Raw genomic sequence first — 27,765 nt, forward strand, 5'->3', positions numbered from 1 at the left:
TGATTCAAAAGTGTCTTCCCTTCACAGCTGTGAAAATTTTTTTAGATGAGTTAGTACTTCGGGGCAGCAAGAAGGTCACTTATTTTTCAGATATTTTCTCGCCGTTTAACCAATCATTTAGTGTATTTTTCAATGGTAGGACCAACAAAACAATGTCAAGGACCAAAGAAACCAGACTGCGTACAGTGCCGTGAAATGGTCAAGGACTGGTATGATGAGATTCAAGACTACATTTTCGACACTGGTAAAAGCAACGGAGGAGTGATCTCACATTTCACTCAAGTCGTCTGGAAAGAGACCACCGACCTTGGTATGGCAACCGCTAAGAGTGCAGACAAGTTTATCACAGTTGCACGTTATAGATCAAAGGGAAACATTGATCGTCCAGAGGATTACATAAAGAACGTCCCCAAACCCCTTTCGACAAGGGCTGGTGCGAATGGATCGTCAAATCCCTTAAATAACTGGAACCAGTTGGTTTACTTTAACTTTCGTATGTTTGTGTTTTTAACTTCAATAAACTGTCTTGAATTGTCGACTATATAATGTCTGTGGCAAAAACTATAAAAAGTGAACTGGACTCAACCTTCTCAGTTCTATATGGACATGATAATATCATAAAAATAAAAACTTTAGAATGCAAGTTAAACTAGTTCATAGTTAACGCCTGTGGCTAAGTTTTCTGAACTTACTTCTGCTACTTTGTCTTCATCGGTATCGCTGCCATTATGTTTTAGTAGCTGAGTTTGATTTTGTTTTCACCAAATAGGACCAGAAATTTATTCATAGCGGTGTAAAGTTGATCACAAGTTGTTACTGAATGACATGTAAGACTACATACACTGCAAACTTGAGGTCTAAAACATAGTTATAAGGCGTAATATAAACCGATATAAATTGCCAATTACTGCTGAGTGGAAATTTCCTAAAACCAAAGTTAGAATAACCATGTACATTTGTTCCAGTTTGTCACTTAATCGGTATTGAATGGCGTCGAACAACCAAGGGATATATATTGTGCCTAACACCCATCACTTTTCTTGAATTCTCCGTTAATCGATGATATATGTCGATCGAGTACAGTGGAGGATCGCTTTACGGACACCCGTTTTGTTACGACGGACAGATTTCATGACCGATTCCACCTCATACATTTCCCTTAAAATTAACCCGCTTGATATTAATTTAGGACGAAACTCCGTAACACCGGCACCTTTTCCGGTCACAAAGGGGTTTGACTGTGAACGTGTGACAAATGTTATGCTACATTTTAAATAAAAGTATCAGCGGTTACTACTGAAATGGTCAGAACTCATGAACAATATAAAGAACTGTAGAAAAAGAGTGACAACAACAATCTGACGCTATATTAAAGTGTTTTTAATAACTTCCAAAAAATGTGAAAATTGACATCAATCCGTTAAAGACAAGATTCGTATGAAAGATCGTCTAGGGTACTCATATTAAGTATTGATTGCTCTTACTTTGTTAGATCTCATTAACAAATGGAGTGCGGTTTTTTGTTTCAGCGATAGTTCAAAACTTCGTCGAAACGTCAACAACTTGTAGATACATAATATGTAAGAATCAGGTCTTTAAATCGTTCTGGTATTCGAGTTTCTTACTTTCCCGAAGCGGCGAAGAAAGTAATGCGAGCTAAACTAGGTTGCTAAAAGGGCTAAATATATATGCAACCCTAGAGAATTGAACAAGCAAAGAAGAGAACGTTAATGAAAAGGGTAACTCAGGCAAATAAAATGTTTAAATATTTGTCACAATTTACATTTTGTCCACAAGTTAGCTTAACAATGGTGTCATGATTACACCGAAACGTCGGTTTTCATCGTTCCTTTTTCTTGTTTATAAATAAAATGTGTAAAACTGAAGATGCGAACTAAACATGACGAAGGTCAAAAGTAGGAATCATTCGCTAATGATTTAAATTTGAATCTCAGGATCCTTTAAATATAAAAGCAATGAAAGCAACTGACATTTTTAATGCGTGTATAAGAATTAATTATATATGTTCACCTTTCGACATAGCCCACGCCCTTTCACGAGCCTGCTTATGTCAATCAAGTGTCAATGGATTAGCCGAATCCACAAATAACAGAACGGACCAAATTAAAATCATTACGACAAGCAAGCCGGGTTGAGTTTTAGTGCAAGCCTTGAACTCTGCCAATACTATAAATTGCCAATCATCCACATTCTTAAAAGGTTTCAAGACCTTGCACATTTCGTTTTTTGTTTGGCCTTACGGTTGGCTTTCACAACAGACCGAAGGAAGCGCTAGTGCCGGCCTTTTGCTGTTGTACGGTGGAACCATTTCAGGTACACGAATTTTGCTAATTCTGTTTATTGAAAACATCATTAATGTTGAGAAAGAGAACGCTTTTAAATTTTCTGCTTTGACTAAAGACACCATACCGTTTGAGCAATTATAGTTTAAAAAACTTCTTAGAACAGGAACAAGAAAGTGCCTCAACATTTAATGCCACTTTACTCTCCTTCTTTTGAATGACCTCATTTATTGTCACTAAAAGGGGACAACATTATTCAGGTCATGTCTTTATGCGTTCGTAAATATCGGTGGCATACATAGTAGCTTTGCTCTACAAAGAAAAAACGTGGCATTTTGTATTCAATGAAGATGGTTTCTCCTAACATACAAAAGTGATCGTAATTGCTGAATCCTCTTGAATTTGTTTTGAGTCGGCAGGGAGGACAAATTAAACAAATCTATCCACACCAAAATAGTAAATTTTCTATTCTGTGACCCGACTTTAGGGTCACAGAAAGACCATTGCACTGTAAGGTCAACAATAATAAAGCTAACATCTTTCTACCCTTGATGTTTCCATTATTACTAGCTAGATAACATTCAATGAAGGATGAAAAGCACTCAGAGTTGTAGATGATATTTATTAAGCAAAATTTCAGTAGGGGGTTTTACTTTTAAAAACGTTTCTGACAATATCTCGGATGTTTGAAAGCCGACCCCATTAAATCTTAATGGGGGACTGTAATTGGGATTTTTATTCAATAGATTGCCTTTTTGTGGGAAATTGCTTCGAGTATCGCATACTGTATCTCTCAATAACACGTGGACTCTGATGGTTCAAGATTCAACTAACCCTGACGTAAATCAGTGAAGTAGAAACCTCAGAAAACAAACGAAGGCCATGTTCAATTGTTGTGTTTGGCAGATTTTAATCCACTTTCCGCTTCTGTAGTTTTGAGGTCAGTCGGTTGACGTCGTAATTATGATTGACGGCAGTAGAGCACGCAAATGGTCAGTTGGGTTTTGAAGTTTAGAGTTTCAAAGGTGTACTAAGTTGATAAATTTCAAAGCTGTTTTCTGTGTCCTCGTTTTCTTATCGATAGGAGCACAACCCTATTTCTTTTACCCTTTCGAGATCACCGAAACCTCTTTCGTGTCACTTCTAAAAAACTGATTTGAAAAGTAATTAGCATTTGCAATTTATATGGATATGAGTTGGTTATTTTGGATAATGTCTATTGTATATGGCAAAAAGCCTTGTTTGTCAGAACTGGAAGGACGACGCCAAGTGCTTAGTGTTTGAGATTTTTCAATCAAGTGCGATCATTGGTGTAGATACAAAATGTTTTAAGGGCTGTTAAAAGTATAATCTGTTCATGTTGTCCTTCAGCAGCATGGTTAAAAATATATAAAACTGTTCAAGGAGGCCTTAAACTGCTGTTTAAAAGTAAAAACTAAAATCCAAGCTTTCGCCGATCAACGGCATCATCAGCTGTTGAAAGTAATTAGCATTTCAGTCCCGGCAATTTATAAGGAAAAGATTGGGTTATTATATGGATAATTTAATTTCTATTTTCTTACAAAAATATAAGTTGTTTGGCAGAAACAGTTGGATGACGCCAGTGCAATCAGTTAGTCCTGCATTGCTTAACCTGCTGTTTTAGTTATTCGTGCCGCACTTGTTGATGCTGAAACAACATGTTTAAGGGACCTGCTCATGATAATTTGGCGTATCGTCGTCGTTATTAAAGAAATTTAGAATCTAGTTTACGGCACGGACGGCAAACGTGGGATTCAAATTTATGTTTTCTTCAAAAAACGGGTCATGACATAGATGAGAATAGTGCAAAACAATTCTGGCCTTTGATGCTGACACAAATCTACTCAATTCTGCTGAGAAACCGAAAACAGCGAGGGACAAACATAGGATAAGCATGGTCATGTGGTCATTTCTGCCTTTTGCCGTTTCTCGTAAACGTAATCCTAAATATCGGCTACTGAATGGTTATAAACTCGTTCAACACTATCCGACTACCATAGTCCGTTTTCGCAATAATCTCTTATCTAATACTTTAACGGGTGCTATCTGAGGAAATGACTTTGCCGGACTGACCTGATCACCCAGTTATCTTTGCTCGAGTTTTCGCTTTTAATAGTGATTACATTTCCTTCATTTTTGTGAAAACATTTCTAACATTTTTAATTAGAATTAAGTATTTGTATTTTTTTTTTCATCTTTGCGAGACTGATCGTTTCACAATATACACTTAATGTATGGTCCCGAGGAAAACAGAGAGTCCTGGGACGAGTTGCATAAAACTTAACGGCGGGCGTAAATGCTATCGTCAGACGTTAAAATACTGAATGTGACTGGGCTGAAGGTCTGGCCTTAGCAGTTATGCCCAACGTTAAATTTTATGCAACTCACCCCCTGGACTCGAGGGAAAACAATACTAACTAGTTTCCCGGGGGATTATACATCTAGTGGTCTGTTATGTATTAAGACTTTCCCTTCAACAATCACAGTGAAACAAATAAACAAACAACTGAGAGGGCAACAACTGCGGAATTGTATCCCGGTTGGGATATATTTGTATTTGATCAGGAGCACGTGACCAAGAATCAACCAATCACAGGTCTCGTGTCGTTGAGTGAAGGTCTAGGTATATAACAATTTATCTTTGTTGTTAGGTGAGGTCTCTACTCTATATTACCGTGAACTTGTAACAGCAGTTACGCTACATTCTATACAATAGCATCACCAGTTACTGAAATGGTTAATACTTGAATAAGACAAACGAACTGTGGAAAAAGCAACAACAACAATCGATAGTAAATTGCTTCTAAGCGATTTCCCTTCGAAGATGAGATTCTACTCATTTTTTTTTGTCTGTGAAATTTTTTTTAGGCTCATGTAATAATAGTTTCTTTAGCGAAAAATTTCCTGAGAGGCTGAAGCAGGTACACATTCTTTTTAAGATGCAAAATTTCTTTGTTAGGAGCAGGTAAACGCCCCATGGGCTATAATAATTTCATAACTGCGACAACGTTATCACCTTAAGATAGCAAATAATCGAGTTTAGTTTAGACAAGGTACTATTCTAAACACTTTGATACTTAAAGACAACGCTGGAGTAAGATTTAGGCTGTGCACAAATATCCACTGTGTGTAAAGGTAAGCTGTGTTCAATGTATATTTTGTTTAGATGTATGATGCTAAAACTGGAACCACTATAGGCAAGGTTAAGCGAAACAGCGTTCAATTTGAAAAGCAGGTTAATATCTCTTATAGCACAAAAGAAAACGAAATACAGTCCACAGGTTGAACAACGTCATCGACTGATCACAACACCATGAACTCTGTTTTGCTATTCAATAAGTAGAACCTTCCCAGTGTCTTGTCAGAGCTTAAAGCTTCCCTTAGATTTAGTAGATATTTAATGTGGCTTAAATAGTTGTTAAATGTGGCGTTGTATCCAGTGACAATAACAAAGGTAACAAAAGACAAAATTTAGAGGAAAGAGAAAAAATAGACATAGTCGAACCAAAAGGAAGGAGACGTTAATCGGAAAAAGCTTAATGCACACTGGTGAAAATGAGTTCACCTGTCCACAAATTGCTTTAGCGGAGAAACTGTGCTAAGCTCAGTTGCAAAGAGGGACTGACTAGATCAGTAATCGCAGCAGAAAGAAGTTCCATGGTTTCATAAATGTATGTACCACAAGAAAATACGCAAACAACGGAAGGTAATGAAAGATGTAAAACACCTAAATAGAAACAAATTTAGAAATGGCAGCTAAGCCGGGAGCGGGGTAAAAAAACTAGTGAATAACTAGGAATTCCACCCTTATGATTGAAATTTGCATGCCTAAAATATAGAAACGAAAAAAATGTTAATCAAGTGTAAAAACAGAATCTAACTACGCAAGAAAAATTATAGAAGAAAGCAAAATGAGTGAAACCACTGACTAAGACAAACAAATTTCAGTGGGAGCCAATTCTGACAATTGACCTTTTATTTATTTTTTTATGCCAACCGGCTTACAAAAACCATTAACACCAATAGAAAAAAAACGTAGAGTTACTGTAGTAACAGACCATTTTGAGAGACTTGTTTTTTAAAGATGTTCTACTAATTCAAGAGACTTTGCATACAAGCGTCTGTGAAATTGTCAAACTTAACGGAACTAAATATTCGCTATATTTGAAAACGAGACTCGTAAACTTTTACATTTTCAGTTACTAGTTTTAATGTGCTTTTTTAGTGGTGTCAATTAATTTTCGTTACCTTAAAATTACCTTAACAAAGGGGAGTACCAGCCCAGCACTACAGTCGTCAATCATCACATTTTTGAGAGATTCTAAGAACTTGGACATTTCTGTTTAGTTTCCTAGCCTGACTGTTGGATTTCACAAGAGAATGAAGGGAGCGCTACTGTGCCTTTTGCTGTTGTGCGGTGGAACCATTTCAGGTACAAGGATTATTCTTAGTAACTATATTTGCTAATCCTTGGCGTTAAAACCTGTTAAACTTAAAATTAAGTGACCCGAGAAAGAAGGCAAAAGGTATAAACCCCTGTACAGCAATATAACAGACTGGGCAACAAAAGGCAGAAGTCAAAGAAAGAATGTCACAAGTTTAAGTTTACTCCGAGTATTATCCGCTGTATTGAGTTATTGCTCATGAAAACGTAGGTGTGTGATCTCAGATAAATGTTTTTTGTTTTTTTTTTTTTTATCTCATATCAGAATCCTGAAGATTTTGATCGTGTGTTTCATTTGGCATCAAGAGTGATTGATCTGAGCCAAATGGACGTCATATATTCAATCTAAGCTCTAAGAACTAGAAGCCGCCTTGTAAATCCACCAATTCTCCTTATATCTAAGTATGACTCTCCGAAAGGGGTTAAAATTAACCAGTTGATGTCTTTTTGCACACGTAAATATCCAAGACCTAGCAGCTTAAGGTTTTGGTTCTATAAGAGATCATAGTATTTGGCTTGCGATAGTAAGGGTTTTCCTGTGATCGGGTCACAGGTCTCTTTTTAGTTTTAAGTCTCAATCTTTACTGCGTGCTTGCGGGCTTTCCATCGTAACCAGGCAACGGAGGATTGAATTTCTTTTAGCTAAACGCACTAAAGGTCAGAGATTATATTAAGAGCAAATTACTTTTAAAAGCATTTCTGATGATATACTGGATGTTTGGAAGCCGACTGCATTAAATCTAACAGATATTGAAGATTATTATTCAACACATTCTAACAATGCCCAAATATGGTCATGGTGCACTGAATTATCGTCAACAGATATCCTGCTCTACACGTAGTTTCGCGTGTTGGGGGGAAGAATGGCAAAATAAAGATCGTCACCAGCTTTCCTGCAATAAAACTGTGCTTTGTTATCAATGTGTTGAAGCTCAATATACATTAAAAATGTTTAGTTGTGAGGAAGGACCTTTTAACAGAAAACTGAGAGAATTGTCAAGTTTTATTTTTCCAGAGATATTGGTGAAAAATGCGGTAATAAACGATATCACACCTCAAAAAATTGATTCATTATTTTCTTGAAAACGCTCTTACAGATTCTTTTACTAATTTCGCCTGCAAGTTGTCAAGATTAAGTAGTTTAAATCCCAAAGTTTCGTCATAAAGTGTCTGACTAGATTTCAAGATAATCGACAATGTTTAAAACAAGAGGCTATGCGCTATGTCTGTCGGAGATGGATTCGCTTGGCCTCAATATCCAACAGTGTTCTTTCCTATGCACGAGGCTGAATAATTTCCGATCGGTTTTCAATGCCTGTCACAGCTAGGTCGTAGAATAGTTAATCCAAAAAATGACTTCTTTTTGGACTGGGGAGGTAGTGGAATGCATGCTCTTGAGAATAAAGGATAAACCATTCAGGGATTTTTTGAATAACGAGATGGCAGAGGTTGGTGTTTGTATGTCGAAGGACAAACCAAATTTGAAGGTCAAAGCAATAGTATGCCTATCATGATCGAAGAAGTGCGTTGTTGAGACAAATTTCTGCTGCTCGGCAAAAGGAATACCTGAAAATCTTGGGCATATTCGTCTTTAAAATTGTACTTGAGAGATGTCGATACTTTTATTGTGATTGCTAGGTATTTTTTCATTTCTTATCTTATCTTCATCTTATCTTTATCTTCTTCTTATCTTTATCTTCTTTCATTTCATTTCTTATCTTATCTCTTATCTATTTTATTTGGCTGAGTAAAAAACAATACAATCAAGTGATTGAAGTCACTCAAGCCCTCTGCGGTCTGTGCCGATCATTGTCCACTTTCTGATCAACCAATCTTGTGCATTCAGTTTTTCGTAAAGGCCGCGATAGCACACGTCACACATGACCTTTTACTACGTCTCTTCCTATTTTTGTGATTGTTAGCTGGCCATTATACGCCACCGAACAAACCAGACATGACAATGATATGTTCTTGTGGCAAAGAAACCCTTATACTAAATTTACTTAATTAATTCCTTTGTACTAAAATTTAACTGAGGAATCAGTGTTATGTTATACAGGTGCAACAACTCAGGTGAGCCTCCAGCACTCTGAACCCATGCCTACACCACATGTAAACCAGACAGTAAAACCGAGCACAGCAGCGGTACCAAGGGCGGGTGGTCGAGATAGTCCTCATTCAGGCCAGCAAGAAGGTCATTTTTTTTGTAAACTGATTAATATTTTAATTCGTTTCCTTACAAATATCTTATGGCAGTTTTAAATATGCTTCAGGAATTTTAATTCCCTATTAAAATAGGGATTAAGCTTGGAGCTCTTTTTATTTCGCTGACTACAAAACAAGACAATCAAGTGATCGAACTCGCTCAAGTCCATTGCGGTCTCTGCTGATTATAGTCGACTTTCAGCAACCAAACTTGGGTGTTCGTTTTTGCTTAAAAGCCTTGGTAACACCCGTTGCACCTGAATCTTTGGTACGTCTTTGCCTAATTGGTAATCGTTGGCTGGTCAATATGTGCCTTTTTATAAAAACAACAAACTAGAAGTGACAATGATGTACTCATGTGACAAGGAAGCCCTTATCTAGAACAATTATTGTTAATTAATTAGATTACCTCAACCTCAATTTTTGTCTCTCTGGCCGATGAACGTCTTCGCTTTCAGTTGCGCATGATTTTTGGGAAATTAGATCCTTTTCCTGTTGTATTTTCAAGTCTTTTAACCAGTTATTTAGTGGCAGAATTTGACCAAACCAGTTTACGTGTAAAGGAATCGGGTACACGGGGACGAGTTGCATAAAACTTAACGGCGGGCGTAAATGCAATCGTATGACGTTAAAATACTGAATGTGACTAGGCTGGAGGTTTGGCGTTAGCAGTTACGCCCGTCGTTAAATTTTATGCAACTCACCCCTGTTTTTTTTTTTTTATTGACCTTACTTAGTTGCCAAGACATAGAAATTGGGTTATATAGAGAGGTCGCTTTAGTGGCTTCCAAAAACGTGGTACCAACTCCTCTTATACCTCGCATTGCAGTTATGACAGGCTTCGAAGAGGATTGTTTGGAATCTCACAACGAATATCGTGCAAAGCATGGAGTTCCACCTCTGAAATGGAATAAACAGCTGCAGGAGGACGCCCAGAGATGGGCCAACATTCTAGCTCAAAGAAGTAGGTTGGCGGTTTACTTGGTTTTGTTTAAAAGGAACAAAAATTTCCCAAAGATATGGCATACGGGAACGTTTCGTGAAACCTGTCTTGTCGCCTGTGTAGCTGGCAAGCTGGCAAGATTTTTTAATTTGCGCGAGGGCGAAGTGACCCAGGAAAATAAGGCAACTTACCCGCGAGGGGTATGGGGAGGAGGCGTTTGGTATTTTCTCGCGGCTTCCTCCCCAAACCTTAACAAGCCAACTAATAATGCGTTGTGGCCCTCACAAGAACAGCGGCGGGTCGACAGCCTGCTAAGTACTCTCTCCAAGAGCACGCGGATCTCCTGTTTGTCAACTCCCTAGGGTGTTTCGCCCTGTCACTCGAAGTACATGCCACTCACAGTCAGAGAGCTTTGATCCTGTACAAGCAAGGTCAAATTTTGGACAACTTTCCCTTTACCCGACTAAACTATTATCCAGTGAAACAACCTACCTGCCTCTATTCTTAATGACCACAGTTCTCTAGAGTCTTTCAAGCAAAAAATAAGCAGTGTCAACCATGTACCTGCTCATAAATCCTAACTGATGTTATTTAATTTTTGTGCTTGATGCTGACCCTAGCCAATAATCCTCAAATTTGAGGGGTAGTCTGCATCGGTAAATTAACGACGTAGGCTAACTGTCTTCCAGCTAACAAATTTGAAATGCAATGTCACATATCCTAATGTTACATACCGTACGACACAATGGCAATTTTTGTTCAATTCTAGCTGTGCGAATGGTAGCCTATTGTAACAGCACCTTTAGAGTTATCTGAATCGGACCCAGAAGTCACCGGGTGTCAGCGGATTTAGGTGTTAAAAGGAACACGCAAGATTCATCGCGTGATTTCGCTGCAAGACCAAATTTATCTAAAAGTACTTGAAAATAAGTTTAGAAAGAGTTTTGGCCATTGATATACAGCTATTCCAACTAAGGGCCACTAATGCGCGGCCGTAATTAAGGTTGTGAGTGCATATCTCCCTTTTTTCGCCATTTAAGACTTCAACTTCTTCACTTAAATAAATTGAACTTCATTTGCGAAACAGCGTCCTGTCAACTGAGCTAACGAAGTGTGGTTTGATTCAACTGATGGCGCTGCTTACTAACCATAAATTTAATTCTGGATTTCTAGATATGTTCAAGCATGAGAGAGAAAGAAATGGTGCAGGCGAAAACCTCGCGTATTTTATGCCACCAAAAGAACGATGTCAAGGACCAAAGAAACCAGACTGCGTACAGTGCCGTGAAATGGTCAAGGACTGGTATGATGAGATTCAGGACTACAATTTCAATACTGGTAAAAGCAACCACAACGGAGGAGTGATCTTACATTTTACTCAAGTCGTCTGGAAAGAGACCACCGACCTTGGAATGGCAACTGCCATGAGTGCAGACAAGTTTATCACAGTTGCACGTTATAAACCAACAGGAAACATTGGTCTTCCAGAGGATTTCATAAACAACGTACCCAAACCCCTTTAGACAAGGGTTGGTATGAATGGATCGTCAAATCCCTTCAATAATCGGAACCTTGGTTTACTTCAACGTTCGTATGCTTGTGTTTTTAACTTCAATAAACTGCTTTGAATTACGGACTATTTAATGTCTGTGGCAATAAATATAAAAAGTGAACTGGACTCAACCTTCTCGCTATATGGACATGATAATATCATAAAAATAGAAGCTTTACAATCCAAGCGAAAGCGCATGAACTAGTTCATAGTTAACGTCTGTGGCTAAATTTTTTGAAATTACTTTTTGCTGCTTTGTTTTCATCGGTATCACTGCCATTATGTTTCAGTAACTCAGTTTCATTTTGTTTTCACCAAATGGGACCAGAAATTTATTCATGTTGTAAAGTTGATCACAAGTGGTTGCTGAATGATATGTAAGACTACGTACACTGCAAACTTGAGGTACGCTAATCCCCCAAATTGCCCTTTTTTTTTTCAAGAGATGAGCCTCCGTCTTTTTAGACAACAGTCATTACAACCTCTATGTTACTAAAACGTTAAACAAAAATATTGTTTCTGCGCAAAGTTGCGGACAAAAAAGGTCCACGCCCTTAATTATCTGTAATTACGCTTTCACATTCACCCGTGAACCTCATTAGACATCATGTGCGCTCATTATAGAAATGCCCTTGAAAAGACTGAAAGGCTGTGCTTAAAAATTTCACAATAATTCAGTTCTTCTTGTGATGATAATGATTTACGAACTGCCCCATGGAGTTAATTTAATACATATTACATCTGCTGAAAAGTCATCCCATACCTTAAGGTGGGGGTAAACGTGAATTTGAATGGGATTTTTAGAGGTTTGAAGAAGAGATAAAAGAAAGAAAATGATTTTTAAAACACCAACAGACAGTCGATAACCACGCAAGAGCACCCCAGGTTGCTAGTGGACTAACTGGGTATCCGTCTATTAATTATTAACTACAAATTCTAATTTTAAAACCTCACTAAATCTTCAATATTTCTTATTTCTCTTAATTTTACCAATCCTTCAAGAAAAACTATCTCCTCCCAAATATACCCAAAATTCACCTAAAAATTCACAAAACACCCAACAACATAGATTTACGGGATAAGCAGAGAGTTTTTGGATTGCTTGAAACGTGAACGAGATATTTCCATGAAACCGATTTTAATCGGCATGAAAACGGCTTTAAGGTTTACCCCCGCCTTAAATGGTGAGACTAACCAATATTTTGGCGTAATAGTTTCTATTGCGTAGTTGTTCGTGTCATTTATAACGGTAACCAGTTGTCGTCTATGAAATCAAGCTGTTATTTCATGAAATTGAACTGCTTACGCCTGCTTGTGAGGTTCAATTAGACTCCATCTCCAACCACTATGAGCCATGTCATATTTTCTAATCTTAAAGCCTGGGCATAGCTTAAAAGTGTGATAGCAGTAAAAAGGACGGACCTATCACAACGACGATCAGCGACTTGTTTTACCTCTGCATCCTAGACAAGAACATAGTTGATTCCAAGCAGACATGATTTACCTTCATGATGGTTGGTCAGATTGGTCAGATTTGTTTTATCATCGCGACTGTCGGTTTAAACTACACACAACCCGCAAATCTTTGATTCGTTTCGAGGAAGGGCTGGCGCTAAAAACGGCAGCTCTCAAATCTCTTCATACGGTGGCCAAATTACGTAATCAATTTAGTTCATCAAACAAAATATTCCTTTCCACTCACTCACCGACGCAGACATTAAGTTTCTTTAGAAACCAACCACTTATATATCCGACAATTCATAGCTTTTGTTTGGAGAATTGAGATTCTGACAACTCTAAAGAATTCTATGAACTCGTAACAACAGTTATGCTACATTGTATATGATGTCACTATCAGAGACTACTGAAATGTTCGATGATTGAACACCCTCTAGGAACAATACAAGAAACCCAGGGGGGGGGGGGGGTGGGGAGGGGGGAAATAACAATATTCAGAGGCCGTTTAAAAAAGTTTAAAAGTACTTCACACTTCACAGCGAAGATTATCAGTGCATTTGCAACAGGTTACCCGAGTTAAGAAAGCATGTGCGCATTCATATTTAATCGCCTAATTCTTTTGTTAAAAGTAGGTAAATGCCCTGTCGGTTATAATATTTTCATGAAGTGTCAAAGTTATTGCCTGAAGCTGGGAAATAATTGACCCTGGTCTGGGTAACCTACTGGTCTAACTACGTTTTGATATATAAACACAACATCGAGGTTAGACTGAAGTAGCGTATCTTCTGAAGTAACCTGGAGTGTATATTTTTTGACTGGCCACGGATTCTAATATTTCCAATAGAAACTATAGGTCATATGAGTGTAATTTTGAAACGCTAGTAATGAGATTAAGGCTCTGTTTACATGGAGGTAGGATGATCTCTACAGGTGAATTATCCTAGCTGAAATGTAGTATTATCCTTTGAAGAGGGTGAGCTTTTTGTAATGCATGTAAACACTCCAATTGATAGCTCGATCAAATGCCCGGGGCAAGTTTTCTCCAAAGGAAAACTCTGAACACAATACCGAGAAAATTGATTAAAACTAAAAGTCTTAAAACACTTCAATAACTCGACATCAAATTTACTTCTCCGTGTGCAGCGTATTTCGGCTGAAATGTGGTAACAACGCTCTTGTGAAAGGCTTTGTGAAACTTGAAATCGAGTTTGGCTGCCTACAGCACATGAAAATTGTTTTGAAAAAATCGACATATAAATGTTTCTCGACTTGGAAGCTGGGTTGAATTCTTTCGCTGCTATAACTTTAACATTAACTCCAGCGGTCTCTAAGCCATCTTCTCCTTCGTTTGCCTTCCGGGGTTTCATCTCAGGGTATCATGAACTTTAACTAACGCGACAAAAATTGGATCGGGAGCTAAAATAAGTTTCTGTTGAGAGGTTTCGTGACGCTTTCGTACTAATAATACCGAAACTTTTGACCCTGTTTTTAAGGATAAACTGACACATGTAAACAACACACTGAGGGCGCATTCGTTGGAGAATATTCTGCTTATTCATACTCAGGTTAAGGAATAAGCGAATAAGTGAAATAATGTTTTCCGAAAAAAGTCACATCTTCTGAAAACGGAATGCTTTTTGCGGAGGTAACCTGAGAATCAGAGCTCGGAATGATGGGACCAACTTTCACGACGCCATACTTTTCTTTTTTATACAGAGAAATACGACTGTTTAAACCCTAATTTTAGTTGAAATCCGTTTAAAATAATAGTAAAACCATGATTCCTACTTGAGGTGGGATATTTGGCCGTATCATCGAACACACACACTTATGAACTCAAAGCAATCTATTCCAAACTGAAAATGTAATGCAATTCTCTTGATTATATAAGATCGTCGCTCTTTTAATTACAAGAAAAAAATTCACACAAGATCCTAGAGAAAAAAAGATTTGAAATCACCAAAATGAGTCATTTTCAGCGAGAGCTTGTTCAGTCATTACCTGACAAACAGTGGTAGTATAGCTGTAATTACTTGTTCATTTTTGTTTATTTTCCTTACCTTACAAAGGGATACTTGATTTCTCAAAGGAATGAAAAGGACGATACTATTAATTTTGCTGTTTTACGGTGGAATCATCTCAGGTATGTGTTATCTGATGGTATTTCTGTTTCGCCATCCAAAATTTAGGGACTATTATTTCTTAAAATAAGCACTATTTGTATTTTTATTTTATGGTAGTTTTTACTGATATATATCTAGTAAGCTTTGTAATTGTTGTCTTTATACTTTTAATTTTTATATTTATTCAGCACGTACGAATTTTGAACGAGCTTTAAACTAATTAGACGTTAGGTAGGTAAATAAACGATTGATTGATTGATTGATTGATTGATTGATTGATTGATTGATTGATTGATTAAAGTAAATCACTTCACGTTCTATGTCTCCGTATAACCTCAAGTTTTTGTCATTGAACGGAGTAAAAAACTTTTAGTTTGAAATTTCACTACACATGTAAATATCAGTAGCCTAACAACTAAAGGCTTTGATTAATGTATGGTATATTTATGAGAGGAGTCTGCAACACTTTTTTAGCGTCACCCAACGAGAACATTAAAGCGACATTAACTAAAGCTGAAAATTTAAGCCGCAGAAAATTTGAGAAAACTGAATCTCATTACCGAATTTACGAGCTGTTTTTGGCTTCACGAAAATGCTAGCTGACCTTATTTTGCATTTCAACGACCTATTTGTCCCTCTCAAAACGAAAAAAAAATCGAATACAAAAACAAAAAGCAGTTTTCTAATGTTGCGAAATTTTGAGCATACATTTTGCTGAAGAAAACTATAGACCTTCTTTAAAATTAATGACTTTCTAAGGAGACTAAGGCCTTCCGAACAGATATCCACCGAAATAAATCATTGGGTGCGCTTTACTTTTTCACCATTTTTGTGGCTTTGGAGTAAAAGGAAAGTAGTTAATTTATTATTGTATTTAGTTTGTGGTGTTAGGAGTTAATTATCTCTTATCAACATAAAGAATTAATCGCTGAATCTCGTCAGTTAAATTTGTTTGAATTGTCTAGAAAGACAGTCACGTAAAGAAGAGTCCAAGCTAAAACTGAAGGACAAAGATATTTTGACAGAATCTTTATTGATGAGTATTTAAATAGCTGGAAGAAAAGTTCACGCTAACCCTGGATTAGTTTAATCGGTTGAACGACTGGGCCCTGCATAATTCGGCCACATTTTATTAGTTGAATGTATTAGAATATTCACGGAGTATATCAGATTACGTGAACGTGTGTTTGTAAGGGACATTTTCGTTAGCGTTAAGTCTGTTTTCGTAAGGTCTCTACCGTTTCATACCGGTTCAGTCAACCTTTTACGAGAGCTTAATTCTATATATTGCGGACAAAAGGTTTTTATACAGCTCTGAAATGAAACAACCCAAGGAGAAAATTACAAAGGTTTCCATAAGCAAAAAAGAATCAAAAAAGCTTTTTCTTTAAACTGGTGACAGATAGTACATAACGACGAAAATCATCTCCAATCATAATGAATTTAACAAGCTAGTGGATTACACGAAAGAAAAATATTCTTTGTTCTTATTTTTTAGCTCAAGACTGGGGAGATGTTCGAAACGATCAAGCCGGACAGGGTAAGTATTGTTTTGACGTTAGTCTTAGGTTGAAAGTTATCCTAAAATATGCTAACCACAATTTATTTTGCATGGTCGGGCCAGCCAAAATTATGAAAACAATATACTTTGTTCGATCAGCTTGGAAGTTGTTATTGGACTTTTTTTTTTTTTTTTACTTATTCGAAAAGCCCGTGTTTTAAAAATAAGTAGGAAACTTGTATTTTTTTCCTTTTCGTTTCCTTCCTTTTACTCCTGGTTGTTCTGAATAATATACTATGCTTGAGAACGCTGCAAAACTAATTTAATGACTTCCTCAAAGGAACACAAAGTAACCTGTTTCTCGATGAAAATTGTTCTACAGCCGTGGATCCTTCTTCCTTATCCAACCTGTATTCTCCTGCTTCAAGACCGATTAGCCCGTAAAAACTGTGTAGAATGGTAATGATTTCTTACCTGTGGTAGGATAACATTTCTTCTTTCTTTTTCTAGACACTTGCTTTGCTAATTCCTGCTAAAAAATTTTCAAATCGGGTAAATCGTGAACTGCAAATCGAAATACCATAGTTTCTATGGAAACGATAGAAGAATGGGAATACGTTAATAGTGAGATTCAAAAAATTAGCCTTTGGAATGAAAACGAATGGCATATAGGTTTCAAAAAGGAAGGGAACTGGAAATGGGTGAGTGGAAAGCCTTTGCAATTGACAAGTGGCAAAAAGACCAGCCATCTGATGATGAAAACGTTGCAGTAATATCAAAGAATTATCCGTTAGGATCTAAAGGGCTGTTTAATGATCTTCCAAACTAGATCCAGAGAGCTTACATTTGCGAATTTCCTAAAAGGTTATCGATCTGGTCTGAGTTTGGCGCTCCTCTCCTATTTAAATTGGTCGACTTACATACAGTTGAGAGTTGTTTTCTATTTTTAAATTATTCTCCTCAACATTTCTTTCACATCATAGTTAGACCTTTGCAATAAGAAGATATTGTTGTTATAAAAAAGCACCAGGTTATGTTTTTATTTACGTTTAATTAAGCTTTATCTTTAAGGTTAAAATTGAAAATTAAAACTGAAATTAAAGTAGCATGAATCTTAAAAGCGACATTACTGAAAATTGCAATTTATAAGTAACAACGCTTACTTAAGTTGAGGTAAAGTAAGAAAACAATATTTCGGCAGGTAGGCCAATGAGCTCAATGACTGGTTTTCAGAGAGGCCCTATGTCAAATTTACAATTGCAATAATAAAATATTATGGAGTACACAATCATCAGAGAAAATGGTACTCTTTATCGCGAATAATAACCTTACCAAGTATGTTTTGTTCGGAGCCAATGGAAATTTCTGTCGTAGAGAACTGCTTTATTTCGATTTTTGTTCTTTTTATTCTCTCTGTCGCAATAATGGGAAATTCATGTTGTCTGAAGAATTTGTTTGTTTCATTGCACAAGTTTATCATGTTAACTGTGTTTCTGCTTTGAATGGGTCTTTGTTCTGAAGGGATGCACTTTGTGGAGCTTTGGTGGTTATTGTAAAAATGAAAAACGGCACAACCAAGGAATCAACAATATTTTATTATACAGGTGGAGCAGGTCAGCTGGTAAACCAGCCACCCAAGCCTGCACCTCCGGGGAAAACTTCTGGCAAGCAAGTCTTTTACGCGTCTCCAATAAAAACGACAAACAGAAATGACAATAATTCGCTCGCTCATTCTTAAATAACACCTTAACCACACAACTATTACAGTGGATATCTAGACATTAAATCTTTTAGCTCCGATTGGTCCAAACCTTCTTTTTCATTCCATGGAAGTTTTCACGATTTCGAACATTTATATTTCGATATTTCTTGATAAATTAACTTGCTATAATCCATTATTTCTAACAAGTTCTGGTGTAACAGAAGTCAAGTGCATTGGCCATTTTTATAATCTACTTTAATCACCAATTCTGAGAAATAGCGTTTCATGGATTCGTTCTTTCAGTCACCTTTCGAATTGAAACGTTAAGGTTTGAGCTCTTTTGTTACTCTGCATTACAGGCATAACAGGATTTGAACAGGATTGCTTGAAAGCTCACAACGAATATCGAGCAAAGCATAGAGTTCCACCTCTGAAATGGAACAAACAACTAAGAGATGACGCACAGAAATGTGCCAACACTCTAGCTCAAAGAAGTAGGTGCTATTTTTGTCTGGTAAATGAGAAACTAAAAACACTTACCAAGAGAATGAACGTTTTACCATTCTTCATAGAAACCTCTGGAAAAAGGAGAACGTTTCGTGCAACGCGTTTTGTGTAGAAAGTCTAGTGTACGTACCCTGAGAGATACATTTCCTTTTTTTAAAGCTTCATTTTCGCATTACACACATTACAAAAGTACAGAATTTGTCACAGTATTGTTACGAGACAATTGTCAGATAAGCCGCCTCGTGACAGAACGCCTTCCTAAGGGATCATAGTGACTTGTAGTTGTGACCTGTAAAAGAAACCTGCCGCGGCTTTTAGGATATTTCTTATTGGGACCCACTGGTGACATGATATCAAGGAGCTGATGGGTTGGGGGGGAGGGGGGATAGATGGTCAAGCAAACTTTAATACTTGCTAATATAAGCTCAAAGTAGTAGGCTACTTAAAATAACATGTTCAGTGCTTAGAAGTTATATATATATATGGCTTAAAGTATAGGATGTTTTTACCTTTCTGATACCGGAGGGAGAAAGCAGATTTCTCCACACTCTCAAGAGCACTAAAGCTATGACACTGAAGCTATTAGGGTGCATAGTAAAAACCCAAAGTGCTTCCTTTAGGTTTGGCATGATGAGTTGATGACAACACATGACGTGAAAATTAGCCTTGATTTCTCAACCTTGGATCATTTTGGCTTACTCTAGTTCTCCAAATCCTTAGTAATGAGAAACAATCAAGAAACACTAATAATATATAAATGTAAAAAGCTTTCAAAAAAACCTTTTAAAAAATTGTTACGTCTAAACCCTTGTGCAGACTAGTACCCCGCATACTGGGCAAATCGCAAAGGGAGGTATAATTATCCAAGACCTCTGCTGGGCTTGCTAACCATACATTTGACCCTGAATTCTCTAGATACTTTCCCGCAACATGACCCAAACCGCAATGGTTCAGGTGAAAATATTGCGTATTTTTCATTTAAAACACCGCCAAAACAATGCCAAGGACCAAAGAAACCAGACTGCACACAGTGCCGTGAAATGGTAAAGGACTGGTATGATGAGATTCAAGACTATAATTTCGACACTGGTAAAAACAACGGAGGAGTGATCTTACGTTTCACTCAAGTCGTCTGGAAGGAGACCACCGACCTTGGAATGGCAACTGCCATGAGTACAGACAAGTTCTTCACAGTTGCACGTTATAAACCAACAGGAAACATTGGTTTGCCAGAGCATTTCAAAAAGAACGTACCCAAGCTAGTCATCCTTCCTACCACAATGGCACCTCCTGGTGACTGTTAGCTTCTTGTCGTGTGTCTCTAAATGAAAACAACAAACTGGAGATAATGCAGATAATAGTTACGCTTATCTCGGGAAGGAACCCCAACCGCACAACAAGTACAGTGGATTTCTTAACACTGTTGAGCAATTTGTAACTCAGATGACTTAACTCCTCGTCTTGTTTCCTGGACTGTCAAATACACCTTAATAATAAAAACAATCTTTTAATAGGATGCTCCATCACAAGAGTGGTTTACATAGAGGTCCTATTATTCCTTCATTACTTTTAATTTACATTTCGTGTGAGTTTCACTGTTGATCAATTATCTTTCAATGAGGTCTCAATATATAATTCTTCTACTCTATTCAGTTATTCAGAGGCATGATTTTACCAAGGAATCAGTTTGCGTATAAGAGAATCAGTAACAAGTCCAATTTAATCAATTTATTGATCTGTTCACCATCTCTTAGAAAAATGGTTATATATATTGGATGCTTTGGCCACTTTCGAAACTGTGTTGCAAACTCTCCCCATACCTTGCATTACAGGTATGACGGGATTTGAAAAGGATTGCTTGAAAGCTCACAATAAATATCGAGCAAAGCATGGAGTTCCACCACTAAAATGGAACAGACAGTTGAAAGACAACGCGCAGAGATGGGCTAACACTCTGGCTAAAAGAAGTAAGTTGCATTTTTGGATTTTTTTTTTTTTCAATAAATAAACAAGTACTTTGGGTATATAACCTTTTTACGAAACGAATGGTAAAATGTAGAAAGAAATTAAATAAATTAAACATCAGCCATTCAAACTTTGGTTGCTTACGTTCTAGTTGCCTGATACTTTTAGCAAAAGTCATTTGTTGGCATTAGCACAAATGTTGTTCTTCCTTCTCAACGTAAAAAAGGGTTTACTAAAATATATTCTTTATTTTGTTTGTATATCGAATATAATTTTGTTGTATTTTTTCTTCAATTTATTTTTTCATCTTAAAAGCAACACAACATGATCATAATAAGATTAAATTTAGAAATGCAGTTGACTATAAAAAAATTATATTTTCTGTTACATTCTTTACTTGATAATGGTGCCAAGATGACACGGAAACGTCGTTCTGTATTTTTGCTTATTTTTATGGTCAACAACTATGATCACATCTCTTATTTTTATATATCATGTCCCACGCCAGGTTTTGGATGTCGAAAGACGATTGATTAATTCAAGACGATTGAGTAAAGTAAATAGTCAAGACGTCGATTGCTTTCCTTGCATAAAATGAAACGTCTGACGTACTCTTGTACAGACTTGTACCCTGTAAACTGAGCCAATATCTGTTCAGCTGTTTCTTTGCTAACATGAAGTTCACTGTGAATTTCCAGATAGAATCCCACCACAACCTGGCGAAAACAGAAATGGCGCCGGCGAAAACATGGCGTATTTTTCAATAATAACACCAACGAAACAATGCCAAGGACCAAAGACACCCGATTGCGTACAGTGTCGTGAACTGGTAAAAGACCGGTACGACTTGATTATAAACTATAATTTCAAAGCTGGTAAAAGCAAGGGAGGCTTTATCCTACCATTTACTCAGGTTGTCTGGAGACAGACCACTGACCTTTAAATGGCAACTTCCATGAGCAAAGACAATTTCTTTGCAGTTGCACGTTATAAAACCCCAGGAAATGTAGGTTTCTCTGGGGATTATAAAAAGAATGTCCCCAAGCCCATATAGACAAGGGCTGCTACTTCAAGTATCTTTGTCTCTTTAACCTCTTTACACTGGCTTAAATTTAGACAATGTAATGTAAATGCAAACAAAGTGTGAAGGAGACTCATGTCATCTGGCCCGCTCTGCCTCTTACTTTTTTGACGAGTGGTTAGATGATTATTTCACGTTCTAACTGACTTCTATGGACACTTATTCGATGAATAACGGATGTTTAATATTTCAGACATTTCAGTTATAACGTTGAGCTATTTCTTGTTACAATTATAGCCCAGTTTCACCTTCTACTTTTTTATCATAGGGCGGCGGCACATTTCTTCCATCTCAGCTGGCACGATATTTTTGCCAGACTCCAATTCACCATGCCATACATATTTTATTTATTTTCATCCTATTGAAGTTCAAACAACTTTTTCTTCTTAATCTTTTCACAGCTGAACAACTGCCGAGGAATTCTATTCCTGGCGATTCTAGATAAAGGAAAAACCTATGAGAGGACCCTTTTTCAGAGGACATTCTACTATATTTGTCTTAATCATAACCATTACAATTTCCTTGAATGCGATTGGCTCAAAAACTTCTCTATGTTGCATTAATCTATCTATAACAAAATTCTCGAATCTGATTGGCTATCAGCAGCCATGATTTGAGCATTACTAGGGCAGTGTATGCGTCATGCCTAAGTAATTAGACAACACACGCCATGATGTGCCAGTCGATTTGTTTCTCCCGCCGCTAGTTGCCTTGCTCTTTCTCCTGCTGTTGGTCACATATAAAATTGACTTTGTGTCTTGTCGTTTTAAAAATTATTTTCTTGTTTTGCCGGCAGCCGGGTTGTTGTTTTCGGCGGGAAAATGCATGGCCGGGTTGTAGCACATACGTTCATCTATGTAAGCCAACGTGAAATGAGACACTCAAGCCCTGTGCCTCAACACGGGTTTTTTTTCGGCGCCCTTTCCTGTTCTTTCTCTCTTTGTTCGTCACTCTTGTTTCGCCTGTTTGCTAACGCTCTCAATCGCTCTCTTTGACGTCGAACGTTGCTTCTTCGTCGCCTGTTTTCTCGATCTCTTTCTTTGCTTTCCATGCTAGTAGACTTATTCATAAATTTACTTTGTGTTTTGTCGTACACGTCGTCAAAAAAAATTATTTTTTTTTTTCTCAAACGAAGCTGGCGATGCAATTTCCCGCCAAACAAACGTGGCCGGCAGCGCAGTTGGCCATGCATTTTTCCGCCTGATTTGCAGCACAGGGTTTGAGTGTCTCATTTCACGTTGGCTTACATGGAGTAGCATACGTACGGACAGACGGTCGGTCGGACGGAAGGGACGTCTTAACCAAACCGAAATTTCTCGCACTGATGGGTTTACCAGAATCTCTTAGCTATGGGGCTCCGCGCGCGCGCATTCCCTCGTATGATTTCTTCGATAAAGCCATTTTGTTTTGGCAACTGACACCATCAAGCCACGCTCTGTGGATTTTCGAATAACCGCAGACCTAAAGTATCGCGTGAACGAAATGACTCGGATTTCTGGCAATTGTACTACAATTATTAATCGGATTCCACTCAGTGCTTATTAATTACCATCATTGATAAGTTCGTCTTCGCATCTCTTTATTCGAAATCATGTCCATCCAGCTAACTCCACTAATTCTTCCCGGACACTGACTTTAGAGCACACTCAGCATATTACCGTTAATAACCTTTAAGTCTGTCCACCATGCATTGGAATCAAGAATACACAGCTTCTGTAGAACATAATCTTCTTTTGAAGGTTTACTTTAAAAGCGGAATTCCCTTTCCACTTTGGCAATTAATCAGTGCTGTGATGTATTGGAAAAACAGGTTTCAGTAACAAATAGATTCTGTCTGGCGTATAGATACCGTCTGAGAATCCGTTGAGGAATATCGCCTGCGGCAAGCTTGGGTGTTCCAAAATCATCTACGCTTTCCACCATCTTCCTTAACTTAACATCATTTCTCGCGATTTACTTTCATGAGATTGAATTTTACAAACCTGAAGGGAAGTCGCTATTTCCAAGCTTTATTGAGAAGCTCGTTACACAGGACTTCTTTGACCATTATAAGTACTCCAACATAGAGTTGTGTTTCGTTCAACTTTGAGCTGAGCAATTCGGAAATGCTTTTAACGCCTAACAATTTCCAAGACAGGCGAGGGTTTACCTAGTTATTTATTGCGGCATGACAGAGGAGATAAGATCAGAAGAGACTATGATTGTTATGAGGGTAATACTGGTATTAAGTATTCCGAAACTGTCAAAACGTATACTTCACAATGAGATGGTATGACGACTCAGAAATGTTGCGTTAGTAAACTAATTTGGTACCTTGCGTATTTCTATATTTTGGGCAAGCAATGGTTGGTCTTATGCCTCGACCTATAAGCTACAAAAATAACAAATGAAATGACCAACTGCCCAAACATTTGTAAGCTTATAAAGAAAATGAGAAAAAACTTCATTGAAGAATGTGGAAAGTGTGAAAGTAACAATTAAGAACAAATATTGGTTTCCTTATACGTACAAAAGGTAGATGCTGCCTTTTTCTGGAGAGAAATTATATTTCATTTGACCACTACAAGCTCTTCTTTAAAGAGGCTGAGGCCCAAATTTCGGGGCCAGGATAGAGTTGAACATGGGTCACGCAGACCAGCTGGCGCTTAAACCTGGTCTGTGCATTTTCCTCTTATACATAAGGCATTGAGGAGTATTACTATTCCCCTTGGATGGGATAGCACTATATCACAGCATTTTTCCCAACTACAATGTCAACGCTAGCTTCGTTTAGCTTGTATCACTCTCTAGTTAATGAAAAAGTTAATGTTTTTCTATAAAGTACCACACAGCCTCCCTTCCGCTACCTTCCCTGCGCTTCCTCACCATGCTTGTAAGGCAATTGATATATCATACACAGGGAAGAGTGTTTCATCCGATTTCAAAACACATACCGAGAAGTGGGTTGGAAAAACGAAGCGCAGCCAAGATTTTTTTTTAACCAATTTAGAGGTGTTTGAAAATCGGATGAAACGCTCTTTCGAGTGTCTGAAATAGCTTATCAAATCAGTAATAGTGCTTGAGGAAATTCATAGCAAAAGTTTACAAAACTTTTATGATAATTACGACCATATTTCCTAACCTCTTTCATGGCAGTGATTTTCCTTGTTTTTTTTTTTTCATGGATCACATTTTAGATATCGCGAGAAACTTTCGAGAATTTCGCAGCTATGTATCCCATTTAGAGAGTATCGGTTTGAACTAAATTGACTGATGACAGTTGCATTGTTGGTAAATGACACCTCAGATTTTAACAGTTTGTTTCCTCGCTGATAGTTTAGTGAAATTTACCGACTTAACCCAGTTTAGACGGATATGGTGGCATTTCTTTGTCACATAAATAGCTTTCATTCTGTTTTCCGAAGGCTGTTCATTTGGTTCTTTTGCCCTCAGTGTCATCATACTGAAGATGTGTCAAAAATCGTCAAGATTTGTATGAACAAGGCAAGAGGAGGCGAATGATTATTTTTGGAACAAAACTCATAGGGTAATAACCATCGACGAAACAGGCAGATTGTTTTACCGAACATTGGATAAATGCTTTAAATTGTTGAAACCACTTACACTTAGCTTCAGCTACGCAAAGAACCCCCCTTTGTCGGAAGTAAGAATTACTGATCAGTAATAATGTTTGTGTTCAAATATAGGAGAAAGAACTACGGAAGGCCACACAGAATCAGTTGCCCTAATTAAATTTTCGATTTTTACTAAGTATATAAACTTTGCAGACTGCTTACTGCCGTTGTACATGTTGATCTTTGCCTTAAGCCGAAAACTATTCAAGGTGTAAACGCTCTAACTTTCTTGTCCGTACACTTTGAATTTGTAGTAATTTGTAATTTGAGTTGTTCTTTTTATACTCGTATGAATCCGACATTTCATTGGCTGCTTCGAAATTTAGAGCAGGTGAAATGTTCCGGATAAATTGTGGACTTTTAAACTGAGTCTTGTTCATACAAGTGCAATCAAGTGAATTTGAACCCTATCTGGAACAGCTTACGTAACCCATCCCTTAGTTACAGAGCAACTATTGGCGAGCTAATACTGCGTTTGTAATGTTTGCTATGCACGAGTAGCGTTTATTGTATTAAAGGTGCCCTGTATACAGACTTAATCAAATCTTGACATGCATCATGGAACCTGGATGAGGATATTTGCAAGTACGTAGCTCAAGAGTTTGCCTATCATGACAGCGGAAACATTCTACTTGGCGTGTATTTAAAACATTACATTCATGAAACTGGTTATACCTGTATACCTCACATCATAACATCATTTTACTACACCAAAATAAAATTCACACTTAGAATGATGCATAGATTTTTAAATTTGAATAAAACAGTTACAGAAGAAATGCATATGGTAGATGTCTACACTTATTCAGTCAATGACACCAAACGTGGTATCAGCTACGGCCGAATTTTTCTTGACTATGGGCGATGAAGGTGCCCAGAAAGCTGCAACTGTATTTTCAGAGGCGGTATGGCCTGGCAGGTTGTACGTTGGGTATGTTAAGGTTAGATTTCTCGAGTTTAAGATCTCGGTTAAGAGGTCCCGAGTTCAAAATCTCTCTCATGACCACGTGTTCCATTTTTTTTACAGGGCATCGTGGATTTCAAATTGTCACAACTAGCCAGCGTTCTGTCAGTCTCAGTTTGCTCAATCGACGCTCAAAATGACTGTAGAGCCTCCAAACTAGCTGGATAGTTGAATTTACTTGCACGACATAAACGCATTTACATTTTCATTTGAATTTACTTGATCGTCCTTCCTACTGCAGATAATTTTTTGCCGAAGTAGCAGAAAACTGAAAGGGGCGAAATCTTTTCTTCGCACTCTTAGGGAGGTGGTCAAAATTACTATACTCGAACAGGACAGAACAAAACACAAAATAGATGATGGTCTTTCCCTGCATCACCCTTCCTCAACCTGAAAAGATGGTGTCTTTATTGCATAGCCACCCTGTATCCAGCAGTAAAAAATTACAATGAAAATCAAACCTCAATTTTCTTGTTTATCTAGCAATGCTGACTCTTAGAGCTGAATATGTCTGTGTCAACTCAAATTTTGCAGTCAATCCACGTCACGCGTCACCAGTATTATAAACATTAGTATTCCTCTTTGTAATGTTCGCCATTTGAATGGAATGTTGAAAAGTCTCTGGAAACTTCTTTCCGAGAAAGACGCATTAACTGAAAAAAAGATTCAAAGTACTTGGGAAACAATTGTTATTCTTGAAATACTTAATGCCCTAATGTCAAGAAAAATTCATGGCTTTATACCATCAATAAACTAGGAAAATTTCTACTGGAACTCTAAAATCTCGTGGACGATGTTTACAACTGACATGTAAATTTCAAAACTCTGTTTAAATTTCAAAAATACCGGTCACGCGTGACGTAGATTGACTGTAAAGCCAAAAAATGTTTTCGATAATGTTCATGAGATAGGTGGTGTAGTCGATAACAAACCTACCCCAGGCAAGGTGGGTCCACTTCGAACAAACTTTTTTGACCACTTCCCTTACGACACTTTGTACCCAAACCTCAAACGTTTGGAAAGTCCTTTCATTCCACAAATTCAGCTTCCTCTTTGAAACGATCAAGACTTTCTGAATATTCTTAAATGTATGATTGTGTTTGAAAAAGCCAAGGTGAAATGATAAATAAGCCTTCCATAAAACAAAGGTAGGATGGTTGGATAAAGCAAAAGGGGGAACTACGCGTTTGCTTTGTTGGCATCAAGACTGCCCAACGAGTTTCGAGCTAAGCTACTCTTGTAACAGAAGCACACTTAGTAACCTTAACTTCTGTTCCATTTGGCTGACTTTTTCTTACCATTTTTTGTAATTATAATTATTTTCGATATGATTGCAACTTATATATTCAACTACCAAATAAATGCATTTTTTTCACCTTTGT

The 27,765-nt window shown here is 37.4% G+C and overlaps 2 protein-coding genes across 2 annotated transcripts; both read left to right on the top strand.

Annotated features, from left to right (window-relative positions):
- The first annotated feature begins 2,219 nt into the window (after positions 1–2,219).
- Positions 2,220–11,594, top strand: LOC146465383 (Golgi-associated plant pathogenesis-related protein 1-like). Its single transcript, XM_085128783.1, has 5 exons — positions 2,220–2,334; positions 6,672–6,756; positions 8,828–8,962; positions 9,803–9,937; positions 11,090–11,594. Exons 2-5 carry the CDS (start codon positions 6,705–6,707, stop codon positions 11,437–11,439), a joined length of 672 nt encoding a protein of 223 aa, XP_084984909.1. The 5' UTR covers positions 2,220–2,334; positions 6,672–6,704; the 3' UTR covers positions 11,440–11,594.
- A 5,653-nt stretch (positions 11,595–17,247) lies between these two features.
- Positions 17,248–21,667, top strand: LOC146465384 (cysteine-rich secretory protein 2-like). Its single transcript, XM_085128831.1, has 5 exons — positions 17,248–17,251; positions 18,612–18,746; positions 19,675–20,058; positions 20,592–20,726; positions 21,423–21,667. The coding sequence occupies exons 1-5, from the start codon at positions 17,248–17,250 to the stop codon at positions 21,665–21,667; spliced, it is 903 nt and encodes a 300-aa protein (XP_084984957.1).
- Positions 21,668–27,765: the final 6,098 nt, after the last annotated feature.

The sequence above is a fragment of the Pavona decussata genome, unplaced genomic scaffold (assembly GCF_977016875.1).
Source record: "Pavona decussata unplaced genomic scaffold, jaPavDecu1.1 SCAFFOLD_156, whole genome shotgun sequence".
NCBI classification, from domain to species: domain Eukaryota; kingdom Metazoa; phylum Cnidaria; class Anthozoa; order Scleractinia; family Agariciidae; genus Pavona; species Pavona decussata.

Coding starts and splice junctions, on each gene's coding strand:
- LOC146465383 (XM_085128783.1), top strand. CDS start 6,705: ATGAAGGGAGCGCTACTGTGCCTTTTGCTGTTGTGCGGTGGAACCATT. Junction 6,757..8,827: donor GTGCGGTGGAACCATTTCAG/GTACAAGGATTA, acceptor TATGTTATACAG/GTGCAACAACTCAGGTGAGC. Junction 8,963..9,802: donor TCATTCAGGCCAGCAAGAAG/GTCATTTTTTTT, acceptor CTCGCATTGCAG/TTATGACAGGCTTCGAAGAG.
- LOC146465384 (XM_085128831.1), top strand. Junction 20,059..20,591: donor AATGGCACCTCCTGGTGACT/GTTAGCTTCTTG, acceptor CTTGCATTACAG/GTATGACGGGATTTGAAAAG. Junction 20,727..21,422: donor TAACACTCTGGCTAAAAGAA/GTAAGTTGCATT, acceptor GTGAATTTCCAG/ATAGAATCCCACCACAACCT.